The following is a 19,089-nucleotide window of genomic DNA, read 5'->3' as shown; positions in this document are numbered from 1 at the left end:
GAGAGAGAGAATTTATTCTTCTGATTCTGGGGCTGAAAAGTGTACGCTTTCCTTACCAGTCAGTCCCTTTATCCTCATTCCAGTAGTCAGTCTGGTGTTACTGTTCCTCTGATTGCACCTCCTTTTCCCTACTTCTTGCTGTCTAATATAATAGTTGTGTGAGTGGTAAGTCTGAGTCTTTCTTATAGTGATATAATTACCCTTAATGCAGTATTTGTTACAGAGCATATATAGTCTTGGGATAGAGACTGAGTATAGAGACTAACTGAAGACAATGAGCCACCTGAAATCACCTGCCCCAAGAGGAAAACCTTACTGAAGGGTGGTATAAAACAGGAGGGGGAAAAAAAAGAAAAGGTAAGTGGAAAAGAGGGACACACAAGATGAATATCATGAGGCTTCCTTTATTCACATAAGGAGGCAGCTTTATTCACTTTGTACTAGTCTTCCTGTATGCTTGATAAAAGATTCATGCAAAGATGTAAGGGTTTATGAGGCCTAATAAAAATAAACAGACCAGAAACTCCTGAAATGATGAATCTCTCAGGCCATGGGCCATGTAAAATCCTAAGTCCCTGTAGGTGGAAGTGGAAACCCACTGTGCAGCTGTCTGACCATGCATATTCACTATGAGATTTTACACCATTAGAGATTTTTTTCTTCTCAAGGCTATCCTTGTTTATACCCCAATAATGGGGTACACCTCACTGTGTATATTCAGTTAACCTGTGTATATAAATTTTACTGCTCAGGGTGACTACACAGTCACCCATGCTTGTAGGCTGTTTTCAATGCCTTTCAGGGGGAAGTTCAAAACACTTGAATTTCAAGTACATCGTAAGGGCTATCACAAAAAAATATAAAAGATCACTTGGGTAGTGAGTTTATCACTAACACGCCAGGGAAAAAATCACTGTCAGTCCTTTCCCTGTCCCCTATGGTGACATCTGCTTGGGTTACCATACTTTTAGGCCAAGAGTCATTGCTTGCTTTCATTATGATTAACAACCTTTAGGGTCCAGTGTTTGGGGCTGGAAGATGCTATTGTTTGTAATACACTTACAGTGCAAGTAGCTTCTTTCATGCTATGACACTGATTAAATAGAAGAGTTTGTCCAAGTCATTTTCCCTCTTGATATGTACATTTTCTTTCTCCACCACCAAGTTGGTGTGAGGATTAACTAATTAATCTCATGAGATTCTTTAATGAAAAAAATGCCTTACTGAGCAACAGAACAAAGTACTGGCAATATGAACGAGCACAACTCATTCCAAATCTCTACAAAGCTGAGGTTTCTCTTCTCTAAGGAAGGTGCTGTAAGACCGTCTCAGCTTACAAAGATGATTTTTTTTTCCTGTTCAGTACAATACAGAACATCTGTTGCAAAGGAACAAACGATTAATAATTGAAACTAGATTGCACTTTCCAAAATAAAGTGCCTATACTACCTTAGCTTTCCTTATATGTTGTTCTTTCTTTCTTCTCAAAATGCACTTATCAAATACAGCTGTTGAATGAGTCAGATTTTTTTTAGAATAGAATTTTCTACTGTATTTCATTTAAATTTTAAGTAATAGATTATATAATAACAGAATAACTGTTTTCAGTGATGAAGCTTTTTTATGTTAAGCATATGTAAAAGAAGAGAAAGCAGTGTGTAATAATAATGAAACATGAACGGTGAGATTTAATTTCAAGTCAGGCTACTAAATTAGACCTAAATGGACTGTGGAATGAAGAGACAAGAATCTAGAATTTGATTTGAGGGAGATTTGAAAGTAACGAGAAGCTTAATATTTCCATGTTCTTTTCCTCTGAACTGATTGCTCCTGGAGCTAACGTTTACACCGTATGATTAGGAGCTGAGCCTGGTGAATTCTATTTTCAGCACTGCTGCAGGACCACAGGGGTGAAATTAACCTCAGTCTTTTGGACTTGCACAGTACTGCCACACTACTTGAGCCCTCTGTAAGCCTCACTTGCCTTTAAGCAGTACGATGTTCACTCATATAGCTCTGACAACCAAGGGCATATGTTTATGTTTTTGGAGTCCACATCCATCAGTTTGATTTCTTCTAAAACACAGCTGGAAAGACAAACTTCAGCTCACCAACATGTGTGTGTTCTGAGATTTCTTAGTTAAGATTGAGAGCCTGCCATCTTTACTCCACTTCATCTAAAGATACTCTGCTTTGACTTCCCATTTCCTACAGAAATCATCCCTGTGGATAAGAAAAAGGGCTTTCATCAAAGCTCTCTTGGAGGACAGAGTTTCAAACATGGCTCAGGTCTCATAACTGTTGTCTCAGTGGCAAAGCCAAAAATAGAATTCTTATTTCTATGTTTGGTTTTCAGTGTGTGTACCATGGTCACTTGAGATCCAGAAATTCCTTCTAAAGAGTTTGTAAGAGGCATTTAAAGAAAAGCAAGCTTATTTCAAGGACCTTGCATTATGTGGACAGGGCTACACACATTCAAGCTAGGATGTACAAATCAAATGTACATTGCAACTGACTGATTTAGATGAAACATAAATACAAAGACCATTTGAAAATGCTTGTCAGAGCCTGAAAGGAGATTAAAATTTGAAAAGGGAAAAAAAAAAAAAGGCACTGAGCTTGATCTGTACTATAAAATCTATCGGACCCCTCAGATTTTAGAACGGAAAATTCCCATGGGATGTGAATGAAATCTTCCCTGTGTGGACATTGGACAGAAGGTCTAAGCATGTGATCAAGGTAATTGTGTTCTCTTGTCTCTCAAAATCATGATGGAATAACATCAAAGGTTTACCTCATTCCCTAAAGGAATGTAATCTCGTGAGAGTACCACCACCACATCAGAAACACAACTACTGGAAGTGAAAGGGGCATAGTAAAGATGGTGGTGTATATTTTAATGTAAAAGCTAGCCCAAGAGTTTGTCTTACTTGAAACCAGATAGCATACTGTGTCGGAACTCTAATCTTAGCTTCTTCATGTAAAGCAATAAAATATAATACAGCACTGAAACTATTTGTAAAAAGCAATCTCAGAGTAAAATCAAGTTAACCATTACCACAAAGAAACACACTGAGTACAATTTCTCTCAAATTTTTGTGTCTGATGGGAAGTAGAGATTTATCTTTTCTGAATATATGCATGAGTCAGTGACAAAAGAATAAGATGACATTTCTGTCTCTTAAGTCCAGACTATGTAACCCATTAATAAAATAGGTGCAGTTTCGAGGTTTTGATCTCTTCGCTATCATAACATGAGAACAAGTCTAACTATGAAGGGCTGTTTAAAATTAAACCTTATCTTTATGTGTGACCAGAAAAAGAGACCCATACTTAGGAAAAGATAAATGTCACATAAGTCAAGAAAACTGGTTTTGCTTTTATAAAAAATGAATATTCAGGTCAGAATGTGAATGAAGTGGTTAACTTTTCACAAATGTTCTATTTGATTTGTTGGCAAAGCACAAATAAACCATCTGAGGAAAGTTTTTACTAAGCTAAGATGGACCTTTAAGTTAAAAGGAATATAAAATGGAAGATGTTCCCATTTGTTCTAAAACTGACTGGTATTTAAAATAAGGTTAACACCAAATGGAAACTAAAGTTTCAAATTGGGTGTGCCTGAAGAGTTTATGGAAGCTACATCCTTGAAGTCATTTAAAACTTGACAGGAAAAAACTCTGGGCATCTATCTGTACCTTTGAAGCTGGCTCAGTATGAAGCAGGAGTTTAGAGTAAATCACCTCCAGAGGTCTTTACCTAATTAAATTAAATCATATAAATTATGTTTCACTTTATAATTCTACACAGAATAAAAGTAGCTCTGAAACATCCTGCAATAATGTATTAAGATAAACTAATGAAATATTTTCTATATTGTTTTTAGTATTGCATTTCCATTTTTTGTATGAGTAAGGATGGTGCAAATGGGTTTCTTTCCTTTTTCACAGTCCTCATTAAGACACTAGTTCCATTAAAACAAGAGAGGACAAAATGTAGAATCTTCATGTTCATTTAATTCTTGAGTAATAGAAGAGAAAGCTGCACTTAAAAAAAAAGCTAAGATTTAAAAAGTGATGATAATCTTCAGGGACTCCTCTCATATAATCTTTTTTGCTCATTTATTTAAAAGGTACTGGCTCAAAGCAAAGGCATATATTTTAAGAATTTACCCTAGTTTTGGGGATTGCAGCCCACTCTTGGGAATGTGAAGGTTGTGGTTTTTCTCTGTTCACAGTCCAGCTCACAAGTAGTGACTCAGCAGCACACACCAAAAATATAGCAGCATCTTCACCTTTAATGTAAAAAGAAGTAGTTGAATCTTTTCAGGTCTTGTCCAAGGTGAGGTACTTTTGAGAATGGGGCTTCTGCCAAAACTCGGCCACAGACAGAAAAGGCTGTGGGAAGCAATCCGTTCACTTGATGAATGTCCCCAAGCTGATGAGCTGTGAATAATGAACCAGGCTATGTGGGGGTGCACTGCCCTCTTTTGGATTTTGATAGAAACAGGATCAACCTAATCCCAGTTGGTGCTTCAGATGTTTTCTGAACTGAAATTCAAAGCAAGGATTGGCTGTTATTGTACAGTGTTCTCTCTTGGACAAAATCTTCTCCCCCACACCTCTGAATTTTCATCATATCTCCACTGTTATCAGGTAGGACAAAAGGGAGAGGAACTTAGTCATATCTCCGTTGATGTTTCAGCCTCTTGTCTGCTTTTCATGAGTCTATACTGCACCAACCCAACTCTACAACTGTTTTGTTTTTTTTTTTTAGCATTAAAATTCAGATGGCAAATGGAGAAAATGCATTAAACTGGGATTAGTCAAAGTAGAGAAAGTTGAGCAACAATAACAGCAATAGTTCATTAGTACAATCAGTACAGTAATACTGATTTTGGTTAGCTTTTTTATTTATTTATTTTTAAGGTAGAGAAGGTCACTAGTATTTATTCACTGTCATTCATACCACAGTCATGTATTAATGAAAATCTAATATTGAATACCATGTTTGAAAAAGAAACCCTGAAATGTTAACTGGCTATTAAGATTATGATTATCATTGAAAAACCATAACAATAGTTGTAATTCGGGAAGTGTTTCTAAACGTGAAAAAAAAAAAAAAGTTTTTGTTTCACTTAAAATATTTAGGTATTGAGAGAATTATAACTTTTACTTTTATTAGAAACTGCTAATTATTTCAGTCAATATGAAAAGGGGAAACAGTGGGCTGCAATGATCTTTTATTCACTTAGAAGAAAATGTTTTTTTTTAAAGCTCCCAGTTGTTAATGGAGTGCTTTTAATTGTATTAAATCACGTCCATTCAAACACATCTGGGTAGGACTGAAAATATTGTGCTCAAGCAAATATGGACTAAGACATAAAGAGCAGCAATTTAGCTTATAATATAAAACTCTATGGCCATATTTTTCTTAAATCCCATAACGAAAGGAAGACATTTTGTTCAGCCAAGGTAGCCATCAGTGATCTGCAAGGGTCTTAGTGCATAGGGTAACAATATTGCTCTAGTTTCTAGAAGTGTAATATAAAATGTATATTTTCTAGGACAGCTGGTGGAGATTTCCATTCATTGCATAAAGGGATATTCTTTTGAAACAGGTGAAAATTCTTTTTTTTTTTTAAATTATTAATCTTTTTTTTTATCTTTTTTTTTTTTCTTTCTTTCTTTTCTGGGTAATGTGTGTGGTAGGGATTGGTAGCATTTCAATACTCTTTGCTTAGCCACTTAGAAGAATCTGATGTTAAAATAAAGTAAAAATATCTCACATATATATATATATATTAATTTATTCCAAAACTTCTAAACAGAACACTTAGGGCAGAATAGCTACTAACATTTAATGTATTTTGTGACTTCCACACCTATATACAACCACATGTATATACAACCTGTTTTCTGTCTATATGCAGACCAGGGAGAAAGACATATTCCCAAAGGGAAAATTTTCTTACAAAGTGTGTCTTCTTCCTTTAGAGAATATTTTGGACTTTCACTACAACAGTATTACTCTGTAAAACTGAAGAGGCAAACAAAAATTTTTGGATGTGACTATTTCTGTTACCGTCTGCAGCTTCGATAAGGGGGAGTTACAAAGTCTGTCTTTTATTTTTTTGTATGTTGTTGTTGACATTTGCGTTCACTCTTGCTGTCTCATAAAACAACCCCTGAGGATTCCCACACCTAATAAAAAGTAGAAATTTCATTGGCTGCTTTGCTTTGCTATCACTTTTGGCCTGTAGTGGACTTCTTCACTAATATAGAACAGGTAAATAGATTCAGTTTTCCAGTCACTAGCCAGCTTTTTATTTCAAGCCACATTCATCAAGATGCCAAATACAATTCTCAGCAGTTCTTCTGCTAGGAACACTGTACAATCCCAGCTTTCAAAAATATTGGCAGGTGATAATTTTTCCTCTCTTAAGTGATAGCCCTTTGCCATCTAGTATTCTGCTGACAAGAAATGTATTATCACTCAATGAGCATTAAATCTTTCATGTGTGCAAACAAGATGAATTCACCATCCGAACCTTTCACCACATCATATCTCTTGCCTATAAAAAGCCAAGATTTGAGGAAGATGGTAATATCTGACCAGTTATGGACCTCCCGTGTGTTCTTGGGGGAAATGGTGTTAGCATTTTCACTGCTCAGATCTTGATTGAGGTTGAAGCTAAATTATACTATCTAGTGATCAAGAGCATAATTTTATTTAGGGAAGACTTAGAGTATGTTAGCCTCCATCTCAGCAAAGTGCAGACTGACAGTATGAAGTTGGATTATATGTCTTTTTATGAATAAGAACACCTGTATTCTTAAGTCACTGAGTTATAGTGCAAAATAACTCATCCACAAACCTTTTATTTGTATTAATGTGGTCATTTAAACTTATTTCTGAGACTATTCCAAACCAGTTCATCCTTCAAAAGCATTTTTTTCCTTCAAAGAGTTGAAAAGTATAATTCTTTCACTTAAGTCTTTTATTTCCGTACAGAATTGCTGCACTTTCTGAGTTAACAAGAATTTCTGGCAATGAAACTCTTCACAGTACTTTGATTGAATTATTGGTGTATAATTTTAATGGTGTCTTAATGAAATTGCTCAGCAACTTACCTTGTCTTTTAGTTGGTGTTAGAGACAGCTTCAAAACTGTCAGCTCTAGCTCATTTCATGTTTTCATTTAGCTGTTAGCAAATTTATTTAAAACAAAGACTTGGGCCAAATTTTGGTGGCAGTACTAATGAGCACAGTTCTACAGCAGTTGATGTTAATCTACGAATAAATCTTGCTAAGTGTCGCAGAGGCTTCAGTCTCCTCTTTCTCTGTTAATATCCAAATGAATGCTTGAATTACTTCTTTTTCGTAATTTTGTCCCTAATTTATTTGCTCTTGCAACTACCTACTGCTTCTAGCAACTCAGTCCTGTAAAAGGAATTGGTCTAATTTGCATTACAGTGGTGTTGCATTAATTTCAGAATGTCATGACCAAAGCAGTTCATTTCTTTGGCCTGTTTAATTCACTTCTTATTCTAGGCCATGAAAAAGTTTAAGCAAAGAACTAGTTCGATTATTTAAAAGCAGGGTGCATTGCTTTGAAATTCATGTGCAAATTGCTGAATCTGGAGAATCAGGTTCTCTATTTACACAATCTTCATGCCTTGTAAATGACAATCCAAATTCAGAAGTGATATGTAAAGTGGCAGAAATTACATTTCATTGTGCTGGGACTTCATTGCACTGATGCTTTTGCAATCAGGTGCCATGTTTTTTAAACCAACAAACAAAAAAACTTCTAAGATTATGTAACTGGCATGTAGAGGAGCTGAAAAAAAATCTAAATATTTAAAGCATTCAAGTAGGGAATGCCCAGATTTGTTGGAATGGCACAGTTCTGTTCCTCTTTGCTGATTACATGTTTTGCTGTATTCACTCCTCTGTTTTCCTGTGAGAAATGTTACTTGTTCCATGTGGGTACAACTGTTAGGTCTATGCATGAAGTACGTAATCGGTGAAGATGGTGAAGGATCTTTTAGTAGATTTGACCTGTATCTTTTCATACATCAGAACTGAGTGAAAGACCAGCTTGAGTCCCTGGAATATAGCTGGATTTTTTTGTACTGTTCTGTTTGACTGATACGATGCTCTTTCCTATAAAAAATTAGAAAAAAAAAAAAACTTGATCAAAGAGAAATATGAGGTAATAAAATAGGTAAAGTTTGAGAGCAGTTCTGGACTTGTTTTTACTAAGCTGCTGAATCTGGCTTTCAGGGCAATTGTATACAGATCACAGTTCCATCTCTAAAAGCATGACAGATCCTCTTGCAGAGCGTTCCTGGGTTACTTTGTAAGGACAGCAAAAATATACATAGTTTTCAAGTGCAATCTGCCATCAGCAGAGTTAGCACCAAAAAAAAGGGTGAAAATTGTGGGGTGTTTAAGATCTATAAATTATGTTTTATGTTCATTTGTCACCTCTAGGAAAAGCAAATAAAGTTTCTCCCTTTTCAGGGGGTGGATGATTAATGGGTCCCTGCATTTGGTTGCAAAAGCCTGTGTTGACTTTATTGACTTATTTTACAGAGAAAAAAAACTAATCCATCTGAAGTATCAGGAAGTGCAGCGTGTGCTTGCTGTGCCTGGTGTGAGTAAGCAGATTCTGATCATTGCTGAGCACTGATCTGAACAATTACTTCTGCTGGGGAGAAGTGAAATCTTGACTGACTTCACTCTTCATTTAGTTCAACGTAAGACAATTACCAGACCAGAGGCACTGTAAGGTTGGGTCTCCCTTTACAGTGGGCTTTTCCTGGAAGCATGAAGCAAAGAAATGTTACCCATTACTCCTGTATTAATCACTTTATTTTATAATGGTGGAATCAGTTTAAAAGCTGTCAAAATAAAAATTATGGGCACAATTCTTTGTATACAAGTTGCATACATAGATCAGCTCGCCAGCTCTGATAATGTTATTATAATTTATAATTTTTATTCTGTTTCCAATGTTGTCTATGAGAACAACCATGATAAATCAGGCTGAAACTTTACCAATTACACTTTCCTCTCTGTTGAGAGGGAAGTGTCAGATCAAGGCAAGTATGTAATATTTTTCTATATAATTTTCTAGCATCCAACAATTTGTAGCTCAGATTCCTGAGCCAATATTATTGTTGTTTTTGTTTGTTTGTTTGTTTGAATTGATGGATATTTTATCCAAGAACATATCTGTTAATGACTTCCATGGTTTAACCAGGTAAGAATCCTGGAACTGCCTGTGTTTTGTATCTCAGTCATAAAATTTCATTTGATGCTCATGAGTTTTGTGTTATGACAGAGTGAATAATTGTTCTCTAAGTATTTCCAGGCCATTTATAGTTTTCTAGGCCTTGATCAAATTGCCTCTCATTTATCTTCTTTGGAAGATTGGAAGTGTGTTTATTTGGTGCTTGTATGAAAAATGTTTCATTTCTTTCTTTGAACACCCTTCTTACTCTGCTGTATTTTCTACTATAGCCTTTTATTTTAAGATGGAGGATGAGAACAGCAGCCAGTGTTTAAGATGTGGGAAAACTTTGCAGTGACCTAAGAGGATTATTATCATGCTGTTTACTTACTTTCTGATAATTCCTACTACTGTATTTGAGTGTTTTTGATAGAATCTGAGGAAGAAGCTTGCGGTTTCACAGGGCTCTTCATTGAAACCCCAACAGATCTCTCCTGAAAGAAAACAGTTATGTAGAGACTATTTTTCTCTCTGTTACTCTGGGATTGCCTTTCTCTTTTTTTTTTCCCCTCCCATGTATCATCACTGAATTTCACCTGTCATGCTCAGGTACTGAATATAGTGAAATCCTTTTACAGCTCTCCATAGATGGCTTTTTATTGTTATTTTTGTTATATTACATATAATAATATATTATAATTGCTAATATAATGTATTACGTAATATATATTATATACTATATATATTCTATATTACGTAATATATTACAGTATAATAATATATTATTATAATTTATTTATTTTTTATTATGAGTACCTTACTGCCATCAGCAAACTGGATCACCTCACAAAACGTAGGGAAAATTCCAGATGAATGCTTCTCTCCATTGTAGAAATGGAAAATATTTTCCCTAACCTCTATTTCTAATCTTGTAACAATTAATTAATCTGTGGAATGGTCTTTTTATCCTATAACAGTTTCAGATCTTTAAGAGACTTTGGCAAGTCTCAAACATCAAAAATCCTATGACTTCATCAGCCAGGTTGTCTTTCCCTACTTATTCTGTGATGTTCTCTAGGCACCTGGATAGATTTAATATGTGATTTTATTGTGCAAAAATGTCCATGATGTCCAGAGTACGTTTCTCCAGAAACCGGTATTAGCTGGGAAAGCAGTGACATGTTGCAGAAACAGAGCAGCAAGATAGTTCCTGCTTTGAGGAGTTTACATTTAAGGTAATCCAGTATGTTTTCTACAGTGAAGTGGGAAGTTTAAAAGTAGTTTCCTTCTAATCTCCTTTTTGAGATGTTCTTAGATATTACAAACTTAATTAGATATTTGACTTCTAAAGTTAGATTCTCTGTGCTACTTTTGTTTTTATTTTTCATGCTTTCCTATTCAGCGTCTGTGTCCACTTTTTATTTTCTGTATAAGCAACTGAATCAAGTCAATGGGTAATAGACTACTTCAAAGTAGAAGTTGGCTTCATTTATTTCAAAGGAAAGTCTAAAATGTATTTACTATGTACTTCTTACACTGCAACACAAACATTAAAATTAACTGTACTTTCTCTCCTTTCTCATTTATGTTCCACACAACCTAGAAAATAGAACTAAACTACTGTGCATCTACTTTAGCACGCAGTGAAAGTAGGTTTGTAGAATGAAGCAGTTGATGCTGAGATGACATCCACGTTATGGGCGTTTTAGACTTTAGACTAGTGCTAACTGGGTACTCTGGGCTAAATGTCTAGTAGTGGTTGGAGCACATTAGGTGCACTTCTGAAATATATTCTGGTTTAGTTTTATTGAAAGGGAATTCAGTTCTGGTGCCCTGAGATTACTCTGTGGAATGAGCTAGAACATAGTATATAAGGATTTGCTGTAGAGATTTCCTCTGAAAATTTGAGGGATTAATTTCAGAAGTACACTACTGCTCTGATCTGAAAGGTTCATACAGATACATATACGTGGTGTTTCCCGTTCATTCTGACAATTTTTTAACTCAATTGTCAATTTCTGCTTCTCATCCAACAAATGCTAACTTTTGGACTTGTAACTCTGATTATTTATATGCAGATATCTGGTATTTAAATTTGCTTTTCTTATCTTGTAAGTAACAGGGGACTCTGACTGTGATGTGGGTTGTAATTGCTTAGTCAGTTCTAGCTTGTTTCATTTTAGGACATCTTTGCAAAGCGATTGGCAACGCTTGGTACAACGGTGGAACAGAGAACGCTGTCCCAGCACTGAAAGTTGGTCTCATAGTTAACAGACTAGTGGCTGGAGAGTCATCTGTCACCTCGGTCCCCTGTTTCTGACTCTCTGTATGCCCTTGCATAAGTCTTCAGCAGTTCTGCACAGTCCTGCCACACGTACAATGCTGTTGCTGTCAGCATGTGTAGTAAAACAGATGCGTCCTGAAACACTTCATATGTACAGACATGCTGGTCATTGCAGTGCAATGGTCAAGACTTCTGGAGACTGCAGGTACCTGAGAACACAGTAGTAATAGCCCAGGGTGGTAGTTAGCAGATTAAAACCAAAGTCAGCAGTGCTGGCAAATCTGTTTGGGTGCTTAACTTTTATTGATTGAATGAGGAATTAGGTGCTTCAGTGCCTCAGCAGTTTGTCCCTCAATTCCCTTTCTATAAAACGGAGATAAGAGCACTTTCACACTTCAGAGGAATGGCATGACAGAAAATGTGTTAAGGCTTTGATGTTCTTGGATGTGGCAGTGATGAGGTCAGATGAGTTGCTTATGCAGGTAGAAAGAGGTATGTGAGACTAGAGTGGATCTTGATTAACAACTTGCCTTAGAGACACAATCCAAAGTCAATGAAAAGTCTCTTATTAACTTCAGAGAGCTGGGATCAAGGCCATTGATTTGTGCTTATTTCTGCTTTAGTTGCTATAGTCCAAATTAGTGCTGCGCTGTGAAATTTCCAAATACTAGCATAAACAAAATCCACTTATGAAGGGAGTCATAAAAATAGGAAAATCACAATTTCTGAATCAGAGTATGCAATTGATAAATATTAACCATAGGAACATTGTCCCAGAAATTTGTCTGGTAAGAAAAAAAAAACTAACTGATAAACATGACAATTAATTTTTGGCTTCAGAAGCTGCATAGGTTACTTAGTGAAAATAGATGGTCTATATATTGATGCTTTGATTATTAATGCTTTCTGCGTAGTTTCTATCATGCAATCTTCAGTTTAGAAGCCACATCAATTATATGCTTGATGTATTTTAAAGTGTTAAATAAAAATAAGAATATTTAATTCTGATAGTGCATGTTTTCATCGTAAGATTTCAAAAGTAGACCACAAATACAGAAGGTGATAACGCCTTTCTGTTGTGATGGGAACATTACCCTATTTTGCATTAGAGATACAGTGTGGCAAGGAAATGTAACTGGTCTAAGATCATTCAGGATATTACATTTTTGGGAGTTTGAAGTAATATCCCAGCCTTCCAAGTCACTGGCCAAATTGTTATGCTACCAAGGGTTTTTCTAGTCATAGATAAAAACATCTGGCAGCTATCCAGTAATGAAGGACATGTGTATTTACACCTTCACATACAACTAATTCTTTATAATCTGTGTATATCAAGACTTATGGTGCCCTATAATTCATAGGTAATTAATTGTTGTACCTAACCTACCTGCCTAATTAAAGAGAAAGAAATGAAATGTGTGTTTGTGCAGTGTCAAAACTCAAATACGAATTTGCTCTGAGAAATTCCAGGTGTAGGTCCTTTCATTTCAGGCTTGTCTAAAGACAGATTAGAGTTTGCCACTTGCAAAGCAACAGCAACACCAGTACTTAAAAATGAAATAAAATGAAATTAAAATGATGCTAATGATTCAGTGCTTTAATACCTGCTCAGGCAAATATTCAGAACTTTTCATGTTTGTCATTCACAGTGCCTCATTCACACTCCTTAGGGGTATTACTTTGTTGCTTGCTGAAATACTGAAATGATCTCTTTGTACTGCTCAAAGCTGTGTATTCTCTCTCATGCAGAGAAACATGAGAAAACTTTCTCATTATTCTCTCTGATTCATCAGCAATGCAGTCCAATTAATACCATAGTTAATGGGGAGAAGTAGCTACTATAACTGAAAGCCATAGATCTTCTGTCATCCCTGACCTAACACTCTTGGACAAAGCAAGAAAACAACTTTTCTCTGCAGAGATTATTTTTGATACACTAGTGAATCTGTAATTCACAGCACCATAGAAACTAGAGATGGAAAGAACCCAGCACGTTATCAAATGTGTTCTTCTGCCAAAGCAAGATTGCTTCTTGCAGACAGCCAGATTATAACATTTCAGGCAATGAAACTGTCATTTTCTCTGAAAATTCTGCCACAGTCTAACAAACCTCACCATTAGAGATCATTCTGTGTGTGTCTCTGTCCTCCCCCCATCTTTTTTTTCTTTCTTCTTCTTAACACCTTACTTTTCATCTGCTTTTCCAATAGATGAATCCCAAAGATCCTAGCAGCCTGCTGTGGTTGCTTAATAAGTTATTTTCACTCTTGAAATACAAATTTCATGTTTGATTTTTCTGATAATTTCAGCATAGACTTCGTTTGGGTCTGTTTTAACCTAGTGATGGTTATTTTCCCTATTTGATTGTATGTTATGTGCTTATATATGTATTTTAAACATACTAATTTCCTTACTGAACGTTTGGCTATGCTTAGTTTTGATATTGGATTGAAGCATTTTGAAACAAACTGTTTAATAAGGTTATCGGAAGTTCCTGTCTTCTGATTCCTCTTCACTACTGTGTTTCCATCTTTCCTTTCCATAGATTATGCTGCTGACTGACCCAGAGGTTGAGAGCAGTTTATTGATTAGTTCTGATGAAGGTGCCACCTATCAAAAGTACCGTCTGAACTTCTACATCCACAGTCTGCTCTTCCACCCAAAGCAGGAAGATTGGATCTTAGCATATAGTCAAGATCAAAAGGTAAGAATTGTTAGTAGCATCTTGCTTTATGTGCTTAGGGACAACCTGGTGTTTCTCCATCTCCCTACTTAACTGCTGCAGAGCATTCACAACAATTTTTGTAGTAACTAAGGTGGTATTTCCAGCAGGAGACATTGGGTAATCCTTGATCTGTAGGGCAAAGTAAAGGACATAGGCATCTAATGGGTTCATGGGGCCTAGCTCTCTATGACTGACTCGTCAACATGCATTTGTTCACCAATCCTTTTGGCAATATCATTGGACAGTCAATGGGAAGAGAATATATCTAGGATTCTTCAGGGTAAGAAAAGCATCCTGTAATTTGGTTATTTGTCCTCTTATTTAACACTTCTCTCATGCCGTTCTGGTACCGGATCCAAGAACAGAATAAAAGATTGCTCGTTTCTATCTGGTTGGCATATTTTCAAAGTAGCAGTGAATCAATCTCCTTTGAAGGCCAGTTCCTTCAGTATGGGTAATCTATCATTTGGATGCTGTGAAATTTACTGATGCCAAACTTGAGACACCAGAATGGGACTTGGCTGTGAGAAACCTCATTGTTAACAGTTTCTGAAAATCACACATATCAATATGCACAAGTCAGTCATTTCCTTTGAAGGACTTTATAGAGCTCAATCTGTTTAGTTTACCAAAAAGCAGATTGAAAGGAAACTATGAGAGAGTTAGGGTTGTTTAACCTGGGGAATATCCTTCCATCCTAACCATTCTATGATTCTGTATTACTGTATATAAATATCTTCATGGGGAAGATGACACGTACAAGTAAACTTTCTGATCTAGCAAAAAACCTTGTAACAGGAATGGATGGCTAGGAGTCAATGACAGCTAAACTCAACTGTGAAGTTGCGGGCCGTTGGAGCAAACTGCTCTGAGAAATGGTGGATTTCACATGTTGACTTCTTGTTGCTTTTGAGTAAAAGACAGACCAAAACAATTAACTAAGCTCCCAAGAGGGATAACAGAGTGAAATGTCTTGGCATTGTTTGCAAGCCATCATACAAAGTGATTTGGATGTCTCTTTTTGTTTTACATATAATTAATCTATGAGACTCTGAATCTGATCAATAATCAAAATATCAGTTACATTGTTCAGATTATATATTAAAGTATCAGCATAAAAGTGATTTCTGTGATGTCTTTCAAGTTAGTATCTGAATTCATTATATAAAGATTAAAAAGTTAATTTTCCTTTTGCCTAAGTTAGTTTTGTAGTTACTATTACTGTATACCTGAGAAAATAAAGGCATGAGGAAGTTGAATAATTAGCTAAGGTCACAAAATGATCTTATAGGAACTTTTGGAATAGATGTTCGGTCCTACACTTTAAGCTGAAAACCAGTACAATTCCAGCCCTGTAGCTTAATATCCTTCCAAAACTGAATGTTAGAAAATGCATCATGCCTGCCTAATTCTTCCTCTAGAGTCAATTACATGCAATATTTTTCACTCACCCCTCTCGTAGCATTTTGTGGAATGTACTGTGGTTATAATCTGTTCCAATGGAAGGTGCAGATAAAATGATTTCTGGGTGTGATTTCTGGTATGTAATTAGAGAAAGTCAAAATGTTTTCATTCCCTTGTGGCTGTTGAATTCCCTAGAATGATATGAAACAGAACAGAATCTTGTACATGCTGTCTTTTAGGACCCTTTGGGATGAAAGTTAATGTGTATTGGTAACAGGAGATTTATTGTGCGAAGGTCAATGAAACTTCTAGTGGTAAATTTGTCAAATAGAGTTAGGATATAGTCAAAAATGAATTTCTGCTGTTGGGATAGTCAACCTGTTCAGGAAATAATTCTGAATTAGACTCCATACAGATAATGCACATTTAATTTATGGTAGATGGCTACCAGCAAGTATATTGTCAGTGTTCCATAGGAAACTCCCACTCTTTTCTTTTACAGAATTCTTAAAAGAAAAACAAACAAACAAACTGAATATAGGAATGAAGGACCCTTTTGTGTGTTAACCTGAATTCATGGAGTTGGTGTGGGAGGTGTGTTTACAGGGAGTTTTCAGTGAGAGGATGCAGTCTGTATGTTAAATTTTCTTTGTGTTGTGACACTGACTAGCAAATTGGATAACTGTTGGGAATTCAGTACTATAGCTGCAAGAAAAAATCATGTAGCACTGTATATCTGTACCAATTACCTCTGAAATAGAATTTTAAAAGTCCTCCATATAGACATGAGTCACAGGACTGGTTTCTACTGTGAAGCCTAATGGAGATATTTTCTGACTTCAACGATCTTTGGCCAAGAACCATAGAGCATAACCAACAGGCAAGGAGTATTAATCAGCTTGGACTAAATTAAATGTAAGTCAAACTAAGGGTCAAATTCTGCCTGTGGCTAAGTGTAAATGGCTCCCTCTGGTTTCATTTTTGCATATCTAAAGGCAGAATTTTCACAGAGTAATTATGTAGTCCTGTGGATATCTAGATAATTGCAATGGGAGCTGTGGGGCAGTTTGGAACAAATGATCTTGCAGTTTGCTATATTACATTCTCTTGCTAAGGCTGTATTTAAGGAAAGAGAACCGTTACTCCTTGGATTCCAGGCACTGTGTGCTGACTGATCAAGAATCACCCTTGGAAGCAAGGGAAACATAGCTGCATGGTAAAGAATTTACATTGTCATATCACTGACCTAGATACCATGCATGGACTGAAGAGGCTATGGAGGTTTCATTGATGCGTTAAGTTATATTCTGACCAGTTAGGATTGTTGAATTCGTTTAATAATACCGCTGTTGGCAGTCGGGAGGGAGGTGAGAATCAATTAGAAAACACATTTACATCCTTCCAGAAAGCCAAGTCATTATTACATCATTTACATCTTGTCATTGCAGCAGGTGAGACCAGGAAAATCAGGTGGTGAATAGAGCAAAGAGCTGGGGTGACAGGAATCACATTGGGACTGGACTATTTGACTTTAAGAAGTGATTCAAACAGTTCAGTAGTGGTGAGGGCAAATTCAAAAGTTAGTGCATGCCTCTTATTGCTCAGTTGTAATGAACAGGAAATGGGTCACAAAGCATCAACCCTCAATCTCTTTACAGCCCACTGAGTCTATCACTGTGATAAGCACCACAGATCTTTTTTGTTTGGATGAATAGAGATTTACTAAATGGTAGGGAAATCTATGTTAACTGAAGTTACTTTACAGCCCAGTTTCTTGGGTGTTGTGTGCAGATGAATGTGGTTAATTACTGGGGTTCAGCTGATGAGCAGTAACTCATTAAGCTTCAGTGACTCGGTTGCTTTTGTACTTATCTTTCCCCTCTGTCTCTGCCTTGGGCAGCAGACTTGAATTACAACTGCTGACAGGCCAGTCCCTTATTCAGTCATGACTTTTTCTGCCAGTCCTGAGGAAAAAAAAAAAAAAAAAAGAGTAGCAAACCATCTGCCACCTGTGCTAATTGCTTCATGATTGCATTCATTGTTCTGTCTGAAAGTGCAGTTGTTACATGGCTGATTCTTACCCTGTAATTGCAGAACTACTACATGCTTCTCTGTTTTCTGTGTAAGAGGAGTTACAAATCAGGAGGAAAGTTCAGCCACTGTGAAGCTCTGCTTGCAAGGTAAAAGCTTGCTGGAGGTCTTATACGTGCAAGCTCTTGTGGGTTTAATCAGCTTGCTTGTAGGATGAGGGGCCGTATTTTGTGGGAGTATTACTTAAGTATTACTGTGTAATCTTCAGAAGTAGTTTGCTGTGAAATCAGAGGGTGGAAGTAAGAGTCTCTACTTCATGTGGAGACATCTTCTGCTATTTAGATGGGTCAGACACACAGAAGAATGGTTAGTAATCGGACAGGAATCACAGAGCTATTTGGAGAGATGAAATATGGGTGAAATTGGGAAACACAAGATGGGTGAAATGCAGAATCATAATTACCCAGCTCAAGAACAAATGTGTAAAGATACTCAAGAACTGAAAAACAGCAACAAAGGCTAAAAAATAATAATAATAATAATAATTTAAAATGGAGTTATTCTTTTTGCTTCTCCTCTCTCATTTTAAACAAACTCTTGAAAGGCAGGGCACCCCAGACTTAAAGAGCTTTGTCAACACAGCATGAGTAAATGGTTTACATTTCTTTTTTTTTTCTTTCTTTTTTTTATTATTATTATTATTTTATTTTCTTTTAGACTTTCCCAAAAATCTAATTCCGTCTGTCTACCTTTATTGACTGTGTGTGTCACACAGTGGAGATAGGTGTGTTAGGGACTGATTCTTGGCTGCGTAGCTAAAGTGCTGTTCAGCAAATCCGGAGTCTGTTGCGGGACAACATATCTGTTGTCAAACCATACCATCTTCCTTAGTTTCCTACAATAAAGAAGGTGGGATCAGGTGCAGTTGGAAGGGTATGTGAAGGTAAAATTGTACATGCTTTCCTCATTCAAAACCTCCAAGAGGACAAATACCATGGGAAGTGAAAAATCACACTGGTCTCATTTCCCACCCTCTCTGCCTCTTAATCCTTATCTATGAAAAAGAGGGATTTTTTATATTATTTTTTTATTTTTGCCTTTGAGAAAAATCATGCTGTTTTTAAGCTACTCGGAGTTAGCAGACAATACGTCGTAAATAAGCCTTTCTGTCCTTCTTGAACGTGTCAGGAAGAAATGGCACAAATTTTAGTTTTCTGAATGACTACGTGTCTTGTGACTTTCTGTCAGAACAATCCTTAGGGCCTTGGTGAAGTTTCTCACCTCTTAATGGTCATTTGTTCACAGAACTGTTAATTATCATTTGTTGCATTTTATGGGGATGGAAACTGAGGCATAAGGAGGGAATAAAGATGTTTCCTGCATGGAGGACATCACTGAATGAATA

The 19,089-nt window shown here is 36.3% G+C and overlaps 1 protein-coding gene across 7 annotated transcripts in view; it reads left to right on the top strand.

The window, feature by feature from the left end:
• Positions 1-19,089, top strand: part of LOC310902604 (VPS10 domain-containing receptor SorCS1-like) — a 292,328-nt gene that overhangs the window by 165,502 nt on the left and 107,737 nt on the right. For all 7 annotated transcript variants that reach the window (XM_083844425.1, XM_083844426.1, XM_083844427.1 and 4 more), the window contains one exon: positions 14,070-14,228. In XM_083844425.1, the coding sequence (XP_083700551.1) occupies positions 14,070-14,228 (159 nt within the window). The remainder of the gene's footprint in view (positions 1-14,069; positions 14,229-19,089) is intronic.

Source organism: Anser anser, assembly GCF_964211835.1.
Source record: "Anser anser genome assembly, chromosome: 7".
Taxonomy (NCBI): domain Eukaryota; kingdom Metazoa; phylum Chordata; class Aves; order Anseriformes; family Anatidae; genus Anser; species Anser anser.
This window is presented reverse-complemented; position numbering and strand designations above follow the sequence as displayed.